This window comes from Corvus kubaryi, unplaced genomic scaffold (genome assembly GCF_017639235.1).
Source record: "Corvus kubaryi isolate FWS band 111438036 unplaced genomic scaffold, C.kubaryi_AGA036_p1.0 split3-37304, whole genome shotgun sequence".
NCBI classification, from domain to species: Eukaryota; Metazoa; Chordata; class Aves; order Passeriformes; family Corvidae; genus Corvus; species Corvus kubaryi.
The window spans coordinates 541,845-562,498 of NW_024582087.1; the positions used below are offsets into that span (position 1 = coordinate 541,845).

At 50.4% G+C, this 20,654-nt stretch overlaps 1 protein-coding gene and 1 long non-coding RNA gene across 4 annotated transcripts in view; both read right to left on the reverse strand.

Moving 5' to 3' along the window:
* The window catches only part of ARID1A (AT-rich interaction domain 1A), a 55,158-nt gene extending 53,764 nt beyond the window's left edge, over nt 1-1,394 (reverse strand). The window contains exon 1 of one of the 2 annotated variants that reach the window (XM_042015624.1): nt 28-1,394. In XM_042015624.1, coding sequence (XP_041871558.1) covers nt 28-1,114 — 1,087 coding nt within the window. In that variant the 5' untranslated portion in view covers nt 1,115-1,394. The remainder of the gene's footprint in view (nt 1-27) is intronic. The other variant, XM_042015623.1, reaches the window with a different exon arrangement.
* A 5,586-nt stretch (nt 1,395-6,980) lies between these two features.
* On the reverse strand, nt 6,981-20,366 carry LOC121658579. Of its 2 annotated transcripts, XR_006014007.1 has the most exons (3): nt 8,516-20,353; nt 7,400-7,550; nt 6,981-7,310 (listed from the first exon to the last, which is right to left on the reverse strand). It is a non-coding gene; the product is annotated as an uncharacterized LOC121658579 (long non-coding RNA). The 2 variants fall into 2 exon arrangements; XR_006014006.1 differs by lacking the exon at nt 6,981-7,310 and having other exon boundaries at nt 7,315-7,550; nt 8,516-20,366.
* Between the last annotated feature and the right edge of the window lie 288 nt (nt 20,367-20,654).

Sequence of the window (20,654 nt, forward strand, 5' to 3'; positions counted from 1 at the left end):
CCCCGCGCGGCCCGGCCGGTACCTTGCGGCTCCTGCCGAGGCTCTGTCCCCCGCCGCCGCTGCTCCCGGGGCTCATGGGCGCGTGGTGGCTCCTCGGCGGGGCCCCGCCGGCCGCTGCCCAGCCCTGGCCGCTGCCCCCGCCGTACTGCGAGACCATGTCGGCGGCGCCCTTGGCGGCGGCCGCCCCGTCCTGCGGCCCGGCGCTATAGTCGCCCCCGGGGTACCCCTGGTAGGCGCGGGCGGAGCTGGGGGAGGTGAGGAGCTGGTTCAGGGTGGGGGTGGCCGTGGGCTGCGGGGTGGTGCCCCCTCCTCCCGCGCCGCCGGCGGCCGAGGGACCCATGACCCCGAAGCGCTGCTGCTGCTGTTGGAAGGCGGCGGCGGCGGCGGCCGCGGGGGACTTGGCGGCCGGCGGCGCGGAGCCCCGGGGGGAGCCCAGGGCGTAGGCCTGGGGGGGAGGCGGGTAGGAGCCGGCGCTGCGCCCGGCCGCGTAGTAGGAGTTGTACTGGTGGTTGGGGAAGCCGTGCTCGGCCCCGGCGCCGTGCGAGTTCTGCGGAGGGGGCGGCCCCGCGGGGGCTCCCGCCGGCCCCGGGTAGTTCTGCTCCAGGCCCCCGCTCTGCAGCGCTGCCATGCCAGGGCTTTGTTGTCCGCCATGTTGGTGGAAGGCAGCGGCGGCGCCCCGGCCGTAGGGCTGCCCGAAGCCGTAGGCTGGCGGGGGCAAGGCGGCCGGGTGGGAAGGGGGCGGCTGCTGCTGCTGCGGCGGCGGCGGCTGCGGCGCCCCCACCCCGTCGCTGCCGCCGCCGCCGCCACCGGGCGGCTCCGGGAGGTTATTGTTCAGGGTGGCGGCGGCGGCGGGCCTGGGGCCCGGGTTCCCGTTCGAGCTCTTCAGGTCGGACTCGGCCCCTGCGCCCCCTCCGTTGCTCTCGGCCCCGTCCTGCAGCTCCTTCCCCGACGGGCCCTCGCTCTCCGCCTGCTTCTCGCCGCGCTCCGCCGCCGCCGCCTCACCCCCCGCCTCCTCCGGGGGACAATCCCGCTGCTGCGCCTCCGCTTTCTTCAGCTCGGATGGAGCCGGGGCGCCCAGGCTGCTGGCGGCGGCGGGGGCGACCTGAGCAGCCATGATCCCCCCCCTCCCCACCCGGCCACCCCCCCGGACCGGTCCCCCCGAGCTGCTCCCTGCCTGGCCGGCCGGCGTGAGGCCTCGCTGCTCTGCTCTCCCCGCTCAGGCGGCGGCGGGCGGCTCTTCAGGGCAGCGGGGGCTCATTCCCCCCCGGCCTGCTCGGCGAGGCGGGGAGGGCTCCGCTGGGCTGGGCTTCCCGGGGCCTGGCCCCGCTGTACCTCCTCGGTTGCAGCCGGCGGAGAAAGGGGAGGAGGAGGGAGTGGGGGGGAAGGAGGAGGAAAGGGGGGGTGGGGGGGGACCCGGGACGGGGCTCCCGGTGCGGGAGAGGCGGGAGGGAGGGAGGGGGGACACGGCGGGCGGGCGGGCGCCGTCCCCGGAGCGGGGCCGAGCGGCGGCGGGGCCGGGCTGGGCGAGCTCCGACTCTGCTCGGCCGAGCGGGCTCAGTCCGACACGAGGCTCAGCGCTGCCATTTTACCCAGCGCCGCGGCCGCCTGCCAAACCCGGAGCGGAGCGCAGCCCGGCCCGGAGCGGAGCCTCCCCCCCGTCACAAAGGAGGAGCGGGCCGGCCCCGGCCGCCGCCGGCGCGGAGCTGCCGCCCGCAAAACCCGCGGCGGATCGGCGGAGCCGGGGGCCGGGGGGCAGCGCTCCCCCGCCGCGGCCGGAGCCGCCCGGGGCGATCCCCGGGGCCAGCGGGCGATGTCCCGCGGCCGGAGCCCTCCGGGGGCGTGCTGGCCGCTCGGCGGCCGCCGGCCCTGGGGTTTCTGCCCGTGGGTTACCGAAGCGCCTCTTCTTTGTCCCTAGAAATTCCATTTAGAATTAAGCCCTCTGCGAACTGTTAGCGGTTGTCATTTCCTCTCCGCTTGGCCGTGTCCCTCTGGAAAAGGCGTTGGCGGCGCGCCAGGGCTGTGACTGCACGCGCGGACAATCCAAGAAAGTCCGGCTCCCCGCTCCTGCCAAGGCGAGGGCGGTGGGCACGGAACCAGGAATTCCCAGATCCAAAACCACCTGAGCGCGTCTAGACACAACACGTTGGGCAATGGGACAGGATGCGCTGGCAATCAGAGCCTAACGCCGTGCTGGAGCTCCCCGGCTGTCAAGAGGTGAACTGGGAATTAGGCCATGCTCTTCTGCAACCCTTTCAGACCCAGATTCCCACCTCCTCCATCCCGGAGGCCTTGGCAGAGCGGGAGGAGGGAGGAGAGCAATGTACCTGGAGCGCTGTCCTGGTCACAGCCTGACCTGTGCCAGGGTCTGAACCTGCCTGTTTTCCTTCAGATGGTGCAGGGCTGCAGTGGGCCGTGGGAGGGACAAAAAGATCAGTTATTGGGGTTATAAACACCTAGTTTGTAGAAACTGGGACATGGATGTCTGGTAAAAATTGCAGGCATGGTATGGGTTAGGCCTGGGTCCCACATACTGGTGTTCCTCTGCAATATGGAAATACTTGAAGAAGTGAGGTTGAAGTAAATACAACTTTAAGACAAGAGAAAACATCAGAAAACAGTGGGTGGGGAGTCAAAAGAGACTCTGAGGTCTGAGACTGCCATTTTAGAACATCACCGCAGAACAGATAATGCGGCAGAAGTAACCCCTGTGCAGTGACAACAAACAGGGCTCGGCCCCAGCCCAGGAGCCAGCGGGACACACCACAAGGAATCCCGCTGGAACTGGTGGCACTGGGCAAACGCGAGTCCAGCGCAGGAGGCAAAGCCTTGGGCAGCGGGACTGGGTCCCTGCCAGCACCGTGTGCCTGCTGGGGATCAAGTGAAGGTGTCAGTGTCTACTGACAGCAACTCAGCCCTCACACCTATTATAAAACTTATAATATAAAATATTTACCATCTAGAGTGCAGGTGGTGGAACAAAGGGGGTTATTCCAAAGCTGGAAAGTGGGAGGGAAGGCGGGATATGGTGATAAATAGCAAAATTCTAAATGTTTCCTAGAGCAACAAACTGCCCCTCAGGCTTCAAACAAAGCAGAGTTGACGGTGCAACACAGAGCAGATCCCATCCAGCAGATTGGCTGGTCGGTCCTTCTCCACAGCTGTAAATAAACTATTAGGGAAAAATAGGTAATAAATGATGATACTGGTATTGTGATGGCGCTCAAGGCTTTCACGAGGGTTGGAGCCCCAGTACAATGCTAGAATCTCACATGGGAGGCTCTGTGGCTTTAGTGAGGTATGTGTGTGGACCACAGGGAAGGAAAAACACCAAGATATTCTTCTTCAGAAGTGTTTGGAAATTGTGGAATGTGCTAGAACAAAAATTGATCTACATCATCTCTTCAGAAGAGTTATTTGATGAAATCCTGGGTTCTGGAAAGACAAAGACGAAGAGGGGGAAAACTTTCCTCCAGTATCAGGCTGGACTCTCAAAAGTGAAATCCAGTGGTTCTGTTAATGTCCATGGTGCCCCACAGCACCAAAACACTGTTCCTTGGGTGTTTCATTTGCACTAAACTTTAAAAAGCACAAACCGGAGAGAATTCTGCCATTTAATCCCAGAACCAACCCAAGCACCCACCTGCCCAACTCCAAAGCTACATCTACTTCAGGGAGCAAAGCCCCACCATCTCACTGAGCATCACCAAAAGTTTAACCACTTCACTTCAGGAGCCAGGGAAGCAGCTTGGGCGCATCCAGGCAAAGATCCCGTGCTCACATCTCTCTACCTGTGTCCGTCTTTTGGAACCCCCTTCAAGGAGCGCTATGTCAGACTATGAAACCCGGTGTTGATAGTAATGTGAAAAGCAGCCTGGATTCCCCAGCCACCCACACAGTGAGGAGACACTCACTTTACCAAATGTTTGTGAAAGCTGCAGCAGATTTTGGAATACGCCTCATCAATGAGGCCCTGGCACTTTACTCAATACTGAGGCATTCAGTGAATTCCCAGCCATGAGGACTGGGAAGCAGATGACAGCACAGTTCTTAACAACATTGCCACCTAAGAGCTGAAAATCCTCCCACCAGTCCCGCCGTCCCGGGATGTAGCGGCCATCCATCGGGACCGGCAGCGACTTTTCCCTGCGGCACATCCACACTTTTCCCGGCCGGAGCCATCCCTGCTCGGCAGCGGCGGCCGTGCTCCCTTCTCCATGTCCCCGAGTGCTGGGCACGCTTCCCTCAGCCCGGCCCGGCTCCTGGCTCTCAGATAGGCTGGGAAACCAGCGCTCACATGGCACTGCAGGCCACCGCCACCGCGCCGGCTCCTCCTGACTGGAAGTCTCCTTCATGAAGGTGGCCGTGCCATTTAACCCAGCACTAAGGCAATTTAGGAAACCTGGTCTAGATTAGAGTACTAGAAACAGGAGTAGTGTCTCCCCCCTCCACGAAAAAAAAAAAATCGGGCTCTGCCAACTGTGTGATGGCAAATATGGACTGAATCGTTGACATGGAAACCGGACTAAAGTCAGCGCTGCCTCGGCTCAGCTCGCACACACACAAGTTATCATTATCCCAGCCTTTCCCTGGCTACAAACACGGACTGGATCCCGGCTGCCGGAATCGGCTGCAGCTCCCGTGATAAAGTCTGAACAAGCGCAACCAAGGCAGAGCGAAGGGAGCTGGGGAGGAATGGATGTGGCTGTGTGGGGAAGGATGCTCTTCCATTGCACCGAGAGTGCTGAGATGTGCACGCCGGACCCGAGAACAAGAGACCCATCTATTATAACTCATGGGGTGCCCTGCAAAAGATGGAATGGAGTCAGGAGGGTTATTGGCTGTACCTCAGCTTCTCTTACAGGGTTCTTGCTAAAGAAAATCACATTTCCTGTCAATATGTTTATATTTGCCCAGCCTATTCCTTGCAGTGTTTTAGCTGCTGTTGTATCTGGGTTAAGCGCTCTCCTCGTGGCTCCATCACCACTAAGATTGATATTATTTGAAATATTTGTTTGCTGGGCATCATGTGAGACAACGCTCATTTACCCACTTCAAAATAATGCTAAAATATTGTATAATCTCCCTTTCTGGGGAGACACAATGGCTCTGCGCTGTGAGTGTCAGCCGAAGGTAACTCTGTCCCTTCACTGAATGCAGCAGCTCAAAGGCAGGCGTGGATTTTCCAGGGGTTTTGCTGCTTCCCACGCCAGGTTTCCCCCGGGCAGGGAGCGAGCCCCCGGCTCGGCCGCCCCGCGAGAGCCCGCTGGTGACATCTGACAGCGAGCTGCGAAACTTTGGGTGCATTTTAAGGCAGGAAAGTGGACTCGGCCTGACTCGAGGAAATGCATTATTTTAGCAGCACTGGCGAGGAGGAGGAAAAAGCGAAGCGGAGTTTGCGGAGGGGAAGGGACGCGGGAGCGCAGCCCCCGCGCATCCTGCGCGACCCCCGCGGGCCGGGGGCAGCCGGGGCTGGTGCCACGCGTGTCCCACGCCCCACGCCCCCGGCCCGCCCCCGAGCCACCCGAGCGGGGGGAAAAGTGGGACAGCGCAAGTTTTGGGGGCACATGTGTGCGGATTCGGGCCTGAGCGAGAAGAGCAGCTCTCACCCTGCAGTGAAAATAAGGCTGGAGATGGAATTTAGTAATTCCAGGGAAAATTGGGGGATATCGGGAAGGGGAGGAAAACAATAATGAAGTGCAGGGAAAGACGAACCCCCGTTTATTCTATATCCGGGGGTGCACCCCGGCTGCCCTCGGACAGCGGCACTCCGGTGCGCTCGGGGAAGGAAGAGTAAATCTACTTAAAAAAAAAAAAAAAAGGGTAAAAAAGAAAATCAAAACGCGGACCGGAGTTTGCAAAAACCCCTGCACTGGATCCGGAGCCAACCGTCTGTTTTCCCTGAATCCCACCAGATTTGGGAGCTCTTGGGTGGGCTGGCAGAGAGACCGCGTTCTGCTGCGAACCCCACTGTGAAGAGTTAAAAAAAAGGGGGAAAAAAAAGGCTTTTAAAGCTGCAAAAAGAGAAAGATCTGAACTCTGGGCCTGGATTTTCCCACTGAAGGAAAACTTATTGTGTTCAAAATCCTTGGGACCCGGCGATGCCGTGCGGGAGGGGTCAGCAGCAGGTTCTCCTGCCTGGAAAAAGCCTTTCCCCCACCTCGGCGCCTCTTTTCAGTGGGGTGTAAAAAATACCCCACTGGTCCCCTCCCGTGAATATCTACCCTCCTAAAGTGTATTTCTAGAGAAGTTTGAGTTCAGGCGTCACGACTGGGGAGGGGGGTTGCTGCGGGAGAGGCAGGCGCTGAGAAAGAAGGTTTTTTCCCCCTTTTCATCAAGCTCTTGCACTGCCATTTTCCCGAGGCAGGGAGGGAGCGAGGGAGGGAGAGCGGAGCGACAGACAGCGCTGGCGAGGAAGTTTCTCACGGCAACTGCGGGCTGGATCGGGAACGGAGCCTTTTGTTCCCGGCAAGTTCAGCAGGAGAGAGAGTTGGAGTCTGCTGAAGAGAAAAACCAGCGGAGAAATAAAATGGAGGGAAGTAGGAAGAGAGGAGAGGGAGCTGGTGCTGGGCTGAGATTAACTGCAGAGCACCGAGCTCGGGTGTGCGCGGCATTTATTTAGAAAGTTGGTGTGGTAGCCTGAGGCAGAAATCCCTCGTTAAGTGCATGGGAATGAGTGAGAGACCCAAGGACACGCAGTGCTGGGCAGGAAGTGGAATTTTCCAAGGGGTTCACATCCTTCGGTGCTCTTTTTGCCAAGATTTGCTTTCCTCGCTCGATGAAGGCTGCCTCCTAGAGACATCAGGGAAAAGGCCTTAAAGATGTGGCGTGCTCTAGGCCTGTTTAAACTGAATAATTAAAGGTTGGGGACAGCCTCCCTTAGAGATTACAGCGAGGTCTGAAGACCAGATGCAACTCGGGGTACTGCCCTGCCTCCCCTCTGTCTCCCTTTCTCCCCAGTGAGTGTTGAAACAGGGTGCATTGTGACCGTGGTCTCTGAATGGGGTGAAAAGTCACCTAAAACCCAGTCCCCCCCCCCCCTCGATTTAATGCTTAGACACACATCCAGTACATCCCATATTAATATCCACAATTGGTTTTGTCCCCCTGTACACGCTGCTAACCCTTCACCCCAAACCACTCGTGCTCTTTGCGTGTGTGCAGACCCAGAATGTGAAATAAACTTGTTTGAATTAACCCCCAAATCGCTGACAAACATCCATCCCTTTAGAGGGCACCCAGGAAGGGGGAGCAGAACTTTAATCCCCTCGTTATTTGTACACGCGGTCCAGGTGGAATCAAAACACAAGAGCCTGATCACGAGGAGAGCGAATTTTTCAGCACAAGTTTGGACTTTAGTGAGGTGTCCCGAAAATACGGTTTGATTAAAAATGTTCATCACCTTGTACCTTCCTGGCAGGGCAGGGGAGAAGCTCTGGTGTCCTGTGAGAGCGCGGCGTGGCTGTGACAGCAGCTCAGCGAGACACCACGTGGGAAAGCCGAGTTCGGGATTTAAACGTGCTTTTCCACTCCGGCCGTGAGGGAGGGAGAGCCTGAGTTGGGGGAAAATAAATAAATAAATAAATAAATAATGAAAAAAAAGGGCTTCGCGTGGAGCTCAGAAGCGACCTCTGTGGCTGCCGGGGACTGAAGTTCAAGAGCCCCGGGCTGGGAGCGCGGGGCTGATGCGGCTCGGGAAAATCCAACAGCAGCAGGAATGGAAAAGGGGGCTCGGGGCTCGGGGCCGGGCCCCCCGGGAAGCGCAGCGGGGCCGGGAAGCGCCGTCCTGGCCTGGTGGGAGCGGTGCCACCCCCGCATCGGAGCTGGCTCCGTGTTGGCAGCGCCCTGAGCTCCGCGGGGGACGCGGTCCCCGAGCCGTGCCCGGTGCCGGTGCCCCCCGGCCCCGCCGCAGTTCCGCGGGCAGCGCTGCCCGAGCCCCAGGGCCGGCCCGGAGGAGCCCCCGGGAGCGGCCCCAGCCCCACCGACCTGACGGGCGGCTCGGCCCTGCCCTGCCCGGGCCGGGGGTCGGGGGTCAGCGGGGGGCACCGGCGGTCCCCGTCCTGCCCGGGGCCCGTCCTGCCCCTCCCCGGCGTGTCCCAGGGAGCCGCCCCGCACCGGGACCTTTGCGGGCCTGGGAAAGTTTAACAGGGAAACGTCAGGAAGCATCAGGCAGGAATTTCAGCGCATCCCATGTTTTATAGTGGCGTTAACTTTTACATATTGGGAGTAAGGAGCAGCTAGGCTGTTAAAATCAGATGTAAATAACCGCCCCCCTCCCCCCTTTCTCTCCTTTCCCAAAATGGTCCAAATCCGGTTTACCTCTGACTCGACCCCCACCGGCACAGAGGTGAGAGCACAAACCCCACGGTTTGTTCGTGTAGGCAGGAAAGCACATTAAACCCCACGTATTAATTAACAGGTCAATTAAAATAAATATAATTTTGCAATGGTTAGTTTTGGTTATGCCCCCCCGCCCCCCAACTTTGTTTTAGTGAAGTGGGGAAACATATACAGAAACCTTGCTTGCAGTAGATGCTTTTTTTTTTTTCAAACGGAGCCCAGATGCTGGTCAGGATTAAGGTTACACCAAACACATTCTACATTGCCATTTTCCAAACAGAATAAAGCAGATGGAAAAGATGGAAGAGGATAAAGCAGGAACGGAGCAGCAGTGAAAACTGCAAGCCCTGCACTAAACGCTGTAGAGGAGTGAGCTGGGATGCCAGGAGAGGAAGAAAGAAAGGAAGCAGGCGTAGCGCCGCTGCATATCACATTCCTCACAGTTAAAACGAGTATCTTTAATTAAACAGCTGCCAGAATTTGGGCTTTAAACCTTATATTTAAAACGGGAGAAGGAAATTGAGCTGCAGCTGATCACTGCGTCTCCTTAGGGCTCAGTGCTAGGAGATGTGAAAGCCACTGGCCGGGGGCCATCAGAGTACTTAAGTCTCTTCGTAATTTTAAACATCAGCAGCCCTGGTGATTCTAAGGATCTACTCCCTTAAAGTTAGCCATGCACTCAGCACTTCGCAGGATCCGCCCAGCACACTCAGAGCAGCTCTGAGCTCCAGAACATGAGTATCTGCACATCTGAGAAACAAAGAAAATCCTCTTTTCAATAGGCTAAACATGTTCTCTTTTTTTCTAAGACACACCAGTTTGTCCACACTGGGAAATTGGATCAGACTGGAATAAAATCTCCAGGGGAAGTTAGCAGAATCTGTGCTTATTTGCAAAATACCACCATTTGGCAAATTCAGATTTTAGGTGAAATTCTACAATAGCGTGGTTTACTCAGCACTGTGACTCAGTTACATGATGTGCTTTGAAAATCTCCTGCAAAAACTGACTTTAAGAGATTTTGTTGGTATTATATAGGCACACACACGACACAGAGAAGGAACACACAAACTATTAAATATTCATGCTATGGGGAGAACACTTAGTAACGTCCCTTCACTCCAGCTGTACAAAGGCAGGCACAAATAACTGGTGAAAAAATGAATAATCCAAAACAATCTCAATATTCCACAAAAACAAGGTGTTGAGCAGCTTGCAAACACTGGCCAAGAAAGGGTCGAACAGAAATTGTCCTTATCTACCTTTCATCAGTCTCCCATAGATGTGTATTTCCCAATCTGAATTCTGTAATGAGCCCCCCCAGGGAGTGTTGGGGCTTCCTACACACACAGGGTCCGTGTGTGGGGATGGGACTGATTTTCTGCTCCAGGCCTCCACCCAGTTGAGCTCAAATGGCCTAAAAGTCACCTTCTGAATGTCACAAGTAGGGACCTCGGTGACATTTACTCAGAAACAAAAATTCAAACACATTCTGATCAGCTTTGCTGGAACTTTTAGAGTTCAGCTGTGGGACTGTGAAATGAGGTCATTTTTATCTATCAGTTATCTCTGTCTTGAGAGAGGCCCGTGATCACACCTCAGCAACAGCACTGCTGGTAGAGGCTGGGATATCACACACATGTTCACTAAAACAAAGGCATCGGCCAGAGCTGCTTCTGTAAAACAGAGCTCCAGACATACTGAAGAATCGTAAAAAAGACATATTTTTCAATTATGTATAAAAATATTGAGTATATCTGGCAAAACAACAAAAACCCCCACTCCAAATCCAAACATATAACGGTTGTTGCTTGCATCCCGATCTTTAGAATTAGATCCTGAGTGAAACGTGATCAGAAAGAGTCACAGTCATTAGAGCTGTCAGAGAAACGTGCAATTAACTGTATTATGAAACAAAGCATTTAAAAATATTACTTTTCCCAGCTTCAGGAAACATAGTTACTGACCTCGGGTTTTCCTGTGCCCTGGGTTCGCTGAGGGCACTGCAGCCCTCCCCACACAATCCTGACCCTCTAAAATCACTGTCTTCCTATTGTTTCACTTACCCTGTCTATTTTTAGAGTGTATTTTGTTCAGGACTGCCTCATACATGTGTGCAGAGTGCCCAACACGCTTCATTTTCTGTTTAAACACAGGGCTGAGAGCAGTAAATAATGCTGAGGCAGCACGAGGAGCAGAACTTCTGCAGGGCAGTGATGAGCCACGGGCTGCAACGAGCCCCTGGCACTTATCAACATCCCACAGGATAACGGAGCCCAGGATTCAGCTGTCATTGCTCAAGAAACTTCTCATTATCATTATGATTTAAAGAACTTTGCAAATACTTCAAAATTCATTACTTTTCCCAGTTTAATAGCCACAATGCAGCAAGTTTCTTTAAAAATAAAAAAAAAAAATACCAAATCAAAACAGCCACCAACAAACAAAATCCAACCAAAACATGAAGCACTACAGCTGAGCTGTGATGCAAATGAGTAAATTTATTTCCACCACTTCTAGAGGTACAAAAATAATCTAAATTTCACATCCAATTATGGGGAGAAAGGGAAAAACCCACCTCAAAATCAAGCCAAAGACTGTGAAAGTAATGTCCAGACAATGAAAGACTAATTAGCCCGACCTCAGTGAGATGCAAAACTTAAATTATTTTTTCTCAGGAGGGGGAAAAAAAGTAGAGGAAAGTAAAGAGATGAAATGCAACAAAAGTTGCAATCATGCCAGACAAAGCTGACGTCTTTCTTTGACAAGGCAGCAAATTTTTCTGAGTAAAAGAAGACACAGTAGATCTCACCCATCCCAAAATCAGTGAAGTGTTTGGTCTGGTGCATCATGTAAAAATACCAGTTAAATTGGAAAATACGAAGGTCAGTGCAAGAGAAGTTTGTGGGTAAAATATGACTAAAAATCCAGTGCTGGATTGTGCTGAAATGGGAAGTTTTGGGCTAGAGAGCGAGTGCTTTGAAAGCTCCTGCAGCTTTGGTCTCAGAACGGGTGCCATTGATGGGTTTCAAGTGACACAAGTGCAAGGAACTGGAAAAGGAGTGTTAATACAGGTAGTTACTGACAACATCCAAAGGCATCAGTGCAGAAGACTGGAATATCCTAAATGAAGAACTGGATGAGGTTCTGGAACAGCACAGGAATCCTGAGGAATGGGCTGGTGGAATGCAGTAATAAGATTAATGCAAATCACAAGGCTGTTCACACAGGGACTGACAGCCAAAACTCTTGTAAACTGGGAATTCACCACAGTTAGCAGGGAAGGATGAAGACTCACAAGTGTTATTTAGTCACAGAAATGAAGATGACAAATGGCATCTGAAGACCAGGTAAGGCATATCCAGATGTTATGGCAACGGCTCTCTTACAGAATTTTGGATACCGTTTCTATTCAAGAATGACATGTGAAAACTGGAATAATCATAGAAAAAGCTCCCTGAGCTGGTTACAAGAGCAAGGAATCTGTCAGGAGAGAAGAGTGAAGCTTCCTTTCAGCAAATTCCAACAAAGAGAGGGGTGATAGGGTGAGTTTGTATACACAGACTGTGGCTTGAAGACAGTATTTGAACTCGAGGGTTATGCTGGCAACAAATACATATCTAAAGGCCTGAGTACAATTTAAATGGTTGCTAGAATAGGATTATTATTATTATTATAAATACTATTTTTATTAGAAAATTATTATTATCATTATTAAAACTAGAATCCTTCTTTCCTCTGGGGAACACAGACCCAGTGGACAACTTTGACAGTTTTGTCATTATTTTCCCCACTTTTAATCTGTGAAATGAGAAGAACATCTCTGTAATATTGTGAAGATACATTTATGGTGGTTAAAAAGTATTCAGACACCGTAGTGATAAGTGTAACAAAAAATCCATTACAACTAGTAATTCTGTATTTACTGCAGCACTTGAATTATATGCAATAAATAAAATATGGAAGCAAACATCAAATAACAAGGATAAAAGAAAACTCTGAATGAGACAAGAGTTTGAGAAGGCAGGTTGTATGACTCGATTTATAATTAGAGCTTGCATCACGGTGCAAAGAACTGGATTTGGGTGGGCAAAAGTGTAAGAACGGCAGACAGGAAAACTGAACACCCTGCTCAGCTCCCTGGTAAATTCATCCGGGTCACAGGAGCGTGAAGAACCATGGAACAGAGAGTGAATTAATGTGGGCCTGGAGCACACACCAGCTCAGCACATTCCCTGTGTCAGCCAGTGCTTGGAGGACTCAGCACTGATCCTTGTGTGGCCGAGCCTGCACACACTGTCACTGTCACTGTCCCCTCAGCAGGGAGGGCTCCTCTGCTCTGCAGGGAACTCTTCAAAGAGAGAGATTTCCAAGGGAGCAGCTTTCCAAAATCCCAGAGGACTGCACCCCCCAGAAGACCACATCATAGGTCTGTTGGTCCTAAAGTCGTTCTGTTTCCATCACAAGGAACCACCAGGAACATGTATCACCCATTTCTTTCATCTCACATCTCTTCCCCGCTCCAAACAAAACATATCTGCTTTAGCAAAATAGCAGCAAACCAGGGCTGCCCTTCTGGGGATCTTCTGTCTTACTCGCCTGCCCACTGGAGATTTTTCCATCCCACTGCTGCGAGCTTCCTTGGGTCTGCCACCTCTTCCTATAAACAATGACACACACAAGCATGGAGCCAAAAAGCATCTTCAGTTTGGGTGTTTTCCTCCTTTTTTTCTTTACCTTTTTCTTTTTCTCAGTGTTCTCACCAGAGGACACCTCACAGCCATGAATTGTATCTTCATGTCATCAATGTTTTGGACCAAATGAGAGCCCCAGAACTTATCTGTTGTTGTTTTCTTCAAATGACTGCCAGATTTAATTTTTGGCTCATCTCACCTCTAGCAACTCTATTAATTCTTTAAAGGTGCATTAGCTAATTATTCTGCTTGCCTTGTTACTGGGAGAGTGAAACATTTAGTAAGAAAATGATAATCTAAGACTCAGGCACTATAACTATGTTCTCTCCCATTTGCAAACAACCATTCCTATTCCAACTCAGAACTTCTAGGACATTGAGACTTTCAGAGTGATAATAAGACAAAACATGTTATCATTTCCATCCAATATTGTGAACACACATTATTTCACAATTCCTCTTCCATCAGCAAGCTGACACACTTGGAGTTCACGAGAACAGTGCACTTGGAAAGCCTCCTCAGATCTTTGTCATCCCCTTGTTTCCAGGCATGGCATTTTCAGAGGAGTTTTTTCGCAGCCAAGGACCAAGACAGGAGCATGGATGAGGAGGGGAGGATCTGGGCAAGCAGTGGTTGTAACGGATCACAAACTGAATTTGAGTCAGCACAGTAAAGACAATACATCACAGAAATATTTAATAAGGCTGCTTTACGTAGGACACCCCTGACAATTCTCCTGCTGAACTCAGTGTGATCTCAGCTGGAATATTCTGTCCTCTTTCAGGTTCCACATAAGAAAATAAAACCAGATGCAAAGCAACTGGAAGAGCACAGAGAGAGCAACAAGAATGCTGGGAGGCTGAGGAAATCTAACCCTCAAGAACAAACTGAAATGCTGGATTTGCTTAATCAATTAGAAAAGAAAAAAAAAAAAAAAAAGAGGGAAAATAAAAAGGAAAGAGCTCATGGTAGAATAGAGGGCATAAGATACCAGTAGTCCATTTTGTTAGAGGACAGGTCAGCAATCCAAAGTTCACGGGCACGGGAAGCAGAAGAGGAGACAGACCATGTTTATTCTTTGAAGCTCCATAACCCTTGTTTGATTCACAGACTGTGTATGGGGGAAACTCCAGGTAATTTCTTGAGCCAAGCACAAAAGATCATATATATACATTAAAAGCAGATCCCATGACAATATTCTTGACACAAACCCCAGAGTTTTCAGTTAGAAGTAATCAGAAATCCACCCTCCCACAGGTGGCAATGGGCTTCTCCATGTTAAGGCATGTTTTCATGGATTTACCACTTTCTTCTTCATGCAACCTTGCAGCCTTTCAGAAAAGAAGTTGCACAGGCAAAAAACCAATGGATGTCAGGAGAAAAGGAGTAGCCATTTGTCAGGTCGACCCACAGAATCCCTAAATTACTGAGAATTCCCTGTCAACACATTGTGAAAAATAACATACAGCGGAGTAGCAGAACACCTCTCTGTGGGATAACTGCCCAGAATATCTTGAGAGGTAAATTAATACAAGAAAGAACCAAGAACCATGCACCCGATTAAGAGTGAAAATACCTGAAATCAGCATAACAAAGTGGGGTGAGTGCACTTGTGCTCAGGATGGTTAAACAGCTGTAATTAGATCAAACAAACTAGATTGATGTATCATCCCTTTGTAGCTGTGGCCTCAGAAGGCAGGTCAGGAGCTAAGTTCAGTAAAACAGTTTTAGTGCTGCAGCTTTTATCTAACAGGGCACAGCCACACACTCACTCCAGAGTAAACAGTACTCAGGAGAACTGCTGAATTCCAAAGAGAGTTTCTAGAGAAGATGCTGTTCTTTAATAACAGCCTTAACTTTTGTCAGAAATAAAACTCTCCTAATTAATTTAATAATAGACCCTTTGGATAAACAGTGCACAGAATTTCAGTCACAAATTCATTCAAGGCATTTGAAGGTCTTTATTGAGTTGTTTCCCATTCACTTAAAGTGTCTGCACAAAATGGGTGGATTCTAATTTGCTTTGTTCTTTCAGAACCTTTTAATTAAATTTTAAGAAAATCATGTAGAACAACGTTGCGTGAAATATGGTCACTACATTTCAGAGACGAGCAAAACATAAGGTAGCAGATGGTATGAAGAGGATATATGTGAAGAAATGTAAATAGCAGGGAACCTCACCAAATCAAAGATGTGAGGCAGAACTGAAAGCGCCTGCAAGACCCCTGGGAGAGCTGAGGAGAAGAAGCAACCACTGAGCTCAAAGGTATCAGCCTTTCCTTGCTCAGAAATGACACAACACCAACAGGAAGCTCTAATCTGGTAGAGGGAGCGACCACTCATAACTCAGGGAGGTGAGATTGTTGTGAAGGGTCCTTAGAATGAATATGGGAGGAGTGGAGGGAAACAAGGACAGGTGCCAACAAATGTATTTATCAAACACTCTTGGAATTGAAAAGATACCAACTTTCAGAACTGTAAGCAATGAAGACATTATAAAGGAGCTAATAGTAGAAAATAACCTTGTATTGAACACAAATGAGATGAATTGTTTAAGTTAGGCAGAAGACTAAGCAAAGAGAAGCTTGGTGTCATCAGAAGAGTTGGGAGCAGCAGAAACAGGGTGACTCTGGGATTGGGAGATGTTACCATCGTTTGGTCCAGAACCTGCACTCCAGGTCCTCCGAGCTGCTGTGATGGCACTGATTCCTGGCTGGGAGCCACCTCTGCCATGACAGAGCCAAAGAAATTAGTGAGTGGATTGTGCCGTATCTGTGGATCAGAGCAGAGCCTGGGTGAAGACCAAGGAGCTCTTTCTAACCTTCTGATAAAAAAAGTTATCAATTCCAGACCAATACTGTTAAAAAGAAGCCACCAAATACCAGAGGATGTTTAAGGGTGAAGGGAGGCACCCTTGAGGTGCAGGGCCCAGCTGATAACTGCAAGTCCAGTTGAAGGAATAACTGGAAAATGGTGACTATTCTAAACATTTGTATTTCAAATAGTTGGTAAGCACATTCCCATAGCAGAAATCCAAAAACCTCATGGAGCCTAAATCACAACTGTTCTCCCATTTTGTATCTTCTTCTGCCCCAAGCTCCATTTGTCTGGGTGATTTATGAAGTGAGCTCTGGCTGCGCAAGGCTTCTCTCCTTCTGAATGGAGGAACAATTCAGATAAGGAACAAATCTCTTCTGAGTGAATAGAGGAAACTGGACTTAACTGCATTGACTAAGGTATTTATTGTACATCTAGGCCAGAGGAAGCTTAGCACTTTTAATACATATAAAACTGCAGAGAGCTGCTAGGAAGAGCAGAAACCAAACAAAATGGATTCAAAAGTTCCTTCATAATTTAAATTAAGCCACCTTTAACAGGAAAGCAAGAGCAACAGATATCTATCAATTCCAGTGGCTAATTCCAGCCACTCACAGGAACTGAGGAGCAGTTGGCTCTGTCCCCTCAGGCACCCTCAGGCTGAGGGACCACTAAATTGTAATCACATAACCCCCAATGGGCAGTGCTTTTGTGGCTGTCGATTTCATAAACTGTCTTGAGGTTCCTTGTCATGGAAGACATTGGATATAATTACAGACAAAAAAAAAAACCAACTCACAGGCCTGGTCCTGGGCAAGGTGCTTTGGCACTTCAGCAGCTCAAGGGATCATCAGCTCTTTGTAGACAGGAGCCCAATGCTAAGAGATAAACTGCAAGAAATAAATCTCTGTGGTACAACTCCAATTTATCAGTTCAGAAAAGACCACATGCAGAACTCCTGAAACGCAATGAAATCACAGAATTAAAAATTTTGAGTGCAAACCCCATTATTAAGTCATCCATTTACAATTGTTGGTGGTGAATCCATCTACTCCAGATGGGAAGAGGTCACTCTCTTCTTTTTCCAGGGCAAGTCTATGAATAATTAGAGTGATTAAAGCTCAAATCAGGTGTGAAAATGAAAGACCAGGAAAGCACATGGAAAAGAAATCACACTCACAAAGAGAGACTCAGCTTTCATTCTGGAACTGGGAAAGGCTCCCTCCATTCCTGTCCTGCCACAAAATACAGGTGAGCTCGTACATTTTTTCCCAAAGAGTTGTCACTTTTAAAGGCACATTGAAATCTTATTTTTACTTTTTAGGTCTCCGTTCTTCCATTGGAGATGACCTAAATTTTGAGCTGAAGCACTCACAGCATCCTCGCTTGGAATAGAAAACAACAGCAAAAAAACATCAGGCTGTGAAAAGAGGCAAAATAATAGGAGGGAAAATTACAGTGAAGTCCTCCCTGAATAAGAGGAGGTCACAAATGCTGCAGAAATAGAAGCTGAAGTGGGGCTATCCTGAGCCAGGGGACACAAAGTGGTTGCATTTACAGCCCTGGCAGAGGACAGGTGGGCAGGATGTGAATCGAAGCAAACGGCTGCAGTTCTGGGAATACCCAACAGCTCTCAGCATCTCCCTTCAAACACAGCGCTGTGCTCCCGGTGCGAAAAATGTCACAGATGCCAACATCCAAGAGCCTCCTGTCAAAAAAAAAAACCCCGACAAAAACTTGAATGCTTTCTATGAGTGTTCAAATGGAATTAGACAGCTACAGAAAGGGGTAGAGGCAGTATTTTATACGCTAGAGAAAAATGTATGGGAACACATAGAGAGCCCAATAATCAGCAGTAGAGACTACTGAACATTCATGCAGCTCGTTATTAACAAAACAAACCCCAAAATGGACTTGCAGATACATTGATTTTGCTTTATCATTTTAAACAGAGAGGAGAAACTAAGATTATAATCTGTGCCTTTTTAAAATTCCATTCAACAGATGTTCATAAACAGACTTGAGCCAAATTTCAGCTCCCCAGAAGGATATTCAGCTGGAGAACTTCTACGAATGGATGATAAAGTCCCGCTTTTCCCCTTGTAATCATTGCTTTTCTGAGACATCAAATCCTCTCTTAGCCTCATTACAAGTTCCCACCAGCACAAAATGTATTTTTCATTTCCATTTCCTATAGTATTGTTTTCCAAAAATGGCATTTCCCAGCACAAGACAACTCTCCTTCACTCCTTTTTTATGTCACCTCCTCAACACGAAAGGATTGTCTCAGTGACAAGGCTCTGTTCTTCTAAAAAGATGAAAAAAATCCAAGTGGTACTAATAAATATTTACTTAATGTAAAGAAAAGGAAATTCAACAGTTAAGGATGAAAATTACAGGGGGAAAAAAAGGTGTTTGGAAAGGCAAGGCTGCAAGAAGTTCAGTGCTGTTTATGAGAACGGCTGCTCAATGGCTCCTTCTGGGACACAGCGAGATGACTTCTTTAAAAGTATGGTCTAGAAATACCCCCAAATCACTGAAATTATAAGTCACCCGAGTATTTCAGCTGCAATACAAAATTAAGAAATATCAGGACACATAATGAAAATGGTGGAATGAAACCAGAATTGCACTGACTTGTCTGTGTTACAAGGGGAAGGGCGGGGGGGGGGGCTGAAGTGAAAGGTTTTATTTTTACTTAATTACTCTCAGTGCTCCCTGGGGACTCCTTCCAAAGCGTATTTTGTATTTGGACCTAAATGCAAGCAGGATTCAGCCGTGATCTTACTCCTTATGAGAATACATTTCTTAAATTAGAAGTCCCACAACTGGAATGTTGACACCACTGCTGGTTCCTCCAGCACCTCAGAGTCCCTCCTGTGTTGCCAATCCATTAACCCGGGAAGCAGTGAGAACAGGGGAACACAGGCTGTTCAAAATTTAAAAATCCATCCACAAAATGATACTTTGTAAGCTTATAGCATCTTTCATCCATTTCTATGTATGTGGAAATGGGAAGTCTCAAAACACTTAAAAAAAAGAAAAATCAACAAACCCACCTAACTTCAAGGTATTTTGAAATGATAAGATATTAATTGAGTGAGCATCCACCTGTGATGCGATTTATGAGTCTCCTACTGCAGCATTTCACACATATTCAATCCACCTTCTGGTTACAGCGTGCAAGTTTGTGGTATGTAGAAGGAACAGCAGAGCTGGTTAAAGATTTTCTCTTGCTTCACATACTCTGCAAGCTTCTCATTAACTCATACATGACTTTAATCAGTGCTGAAGCACACACTTCCTTCAGCATGCAGAAGGACTGGGCTGGGGAAAAAATCCTCCATAAAATATTATTGTAACCATGAATTAACAAATAGAAGGGCAACATTTTCCTAAAGTGGCTGCTGATTTTCATCTCTAAAGGGTTAAACCGACCTTCGCTGATCCAGAAGAGGTAATAAAATAGAACTTTAAGGACAAAAATGGAGCACTTCAAGAGATTATTACGAAAAGCCACATTCAAGAACACAAAACCTTATTCTTAAAGCACAGATGCTTCTGAAACAAGAGATCGCACGTTTTTAACAGCACACTGCCAACCGCTTATAATGAATAAGCAAAACGAGGGGAATCAGGGTGTTTTTTTTTCCTTTTTCCTTGGAGCTCAGAGGGAAGGGGCATTCATGGATATGGTAGCAGAGCCAGCTCTGCACTTCTGCAGGGCTGTGGAGCTCGTGCTGGTCGGTGTGTGGGGGGAGAAAACAGAGTAAAGCCTGAGAAAAACCCATCAGAGCTCCTGTCCTCCCCTTCCAGCGTTAATGGGAGGGATACGAGTCCATGGGAGCTGCAGTGGGGGATGGTGCTGGCGGAGGGGGTGGGGAGAACCGAGCGAGGCCTTACAACCATCAGCAGCTCTTGTTCTTGTTCGTTCCAGCCTTAGCAGGAGGATGTGAAGCTCATGGAGCCGGCAGCGGGACGGGGGGGGGGGAAGCAGCGCAGGATCCTAGTTTAGCTTTTGTCCCCTCTCCACAGGGTTAACAGCAGGACACGAGTGTCACCGGCAGAAGGACAGGGCCGGGGGGGCACGGCCGCGCTCGCAGCTCCCCGCGGGGCTACCGGCAGCATGTGCTGGGATTTGTGGGGTCCTGTGCGAAGTCACAACACCCGCGGGCGAGGTGTGGAGGGGGGGGACACGGGGCAAACTTCTTCCAACGTGGCGGCTCCGCTTATCCAGCACGGCGAGCCCGGGGTGCCCCGCGGGGTGGGGCGAGCCCCGGCCTTATCTGTGGGGCGCAGGGAGCGCGGCTCGGCGGCCGCGGGGAGGGAGCGAGCGAGGGAGGGAGAGCCCAGGTGCGCTCACACAGGGAAGGGGGGCACAGGCGGCGCCGCGGCCGCTCTGAGGGCGCTCCGTGCCCGCAGCAGGAGCGCGGGGCTGAGGCGCGACCCCGGCCCTAAACCAGGGGAAAGTTTCCCCAAACTTTGGCGCGGGGGTCCCGTCCCCCCCCCCCCGCCCCCCCCCGGGGGCCCCCCCCCCCCCCCCAGCAGCTGTTCCCGCCCCCGCCGCAGGGGGAGGGGGGCGCTGTTCCCGGCTCCGCGCCGCGTTTTCCCGCTCACCCCCCGCTCCCCGCGCCTCCTCACTCCTCCGCGCCTCCGGATCCCTCCGCTGCAGCCGGCGCTGGGGCTTTTTCACCTCCCCCACCCCCATCGCTTCATCCCGATTATCCCGCCCGAAGCCGCGGGGGGAATGCGGGAAGGGAAACGCTTCTCCCGCCCTGTTCCTACAACAATGTCCCGGCTAAGGGA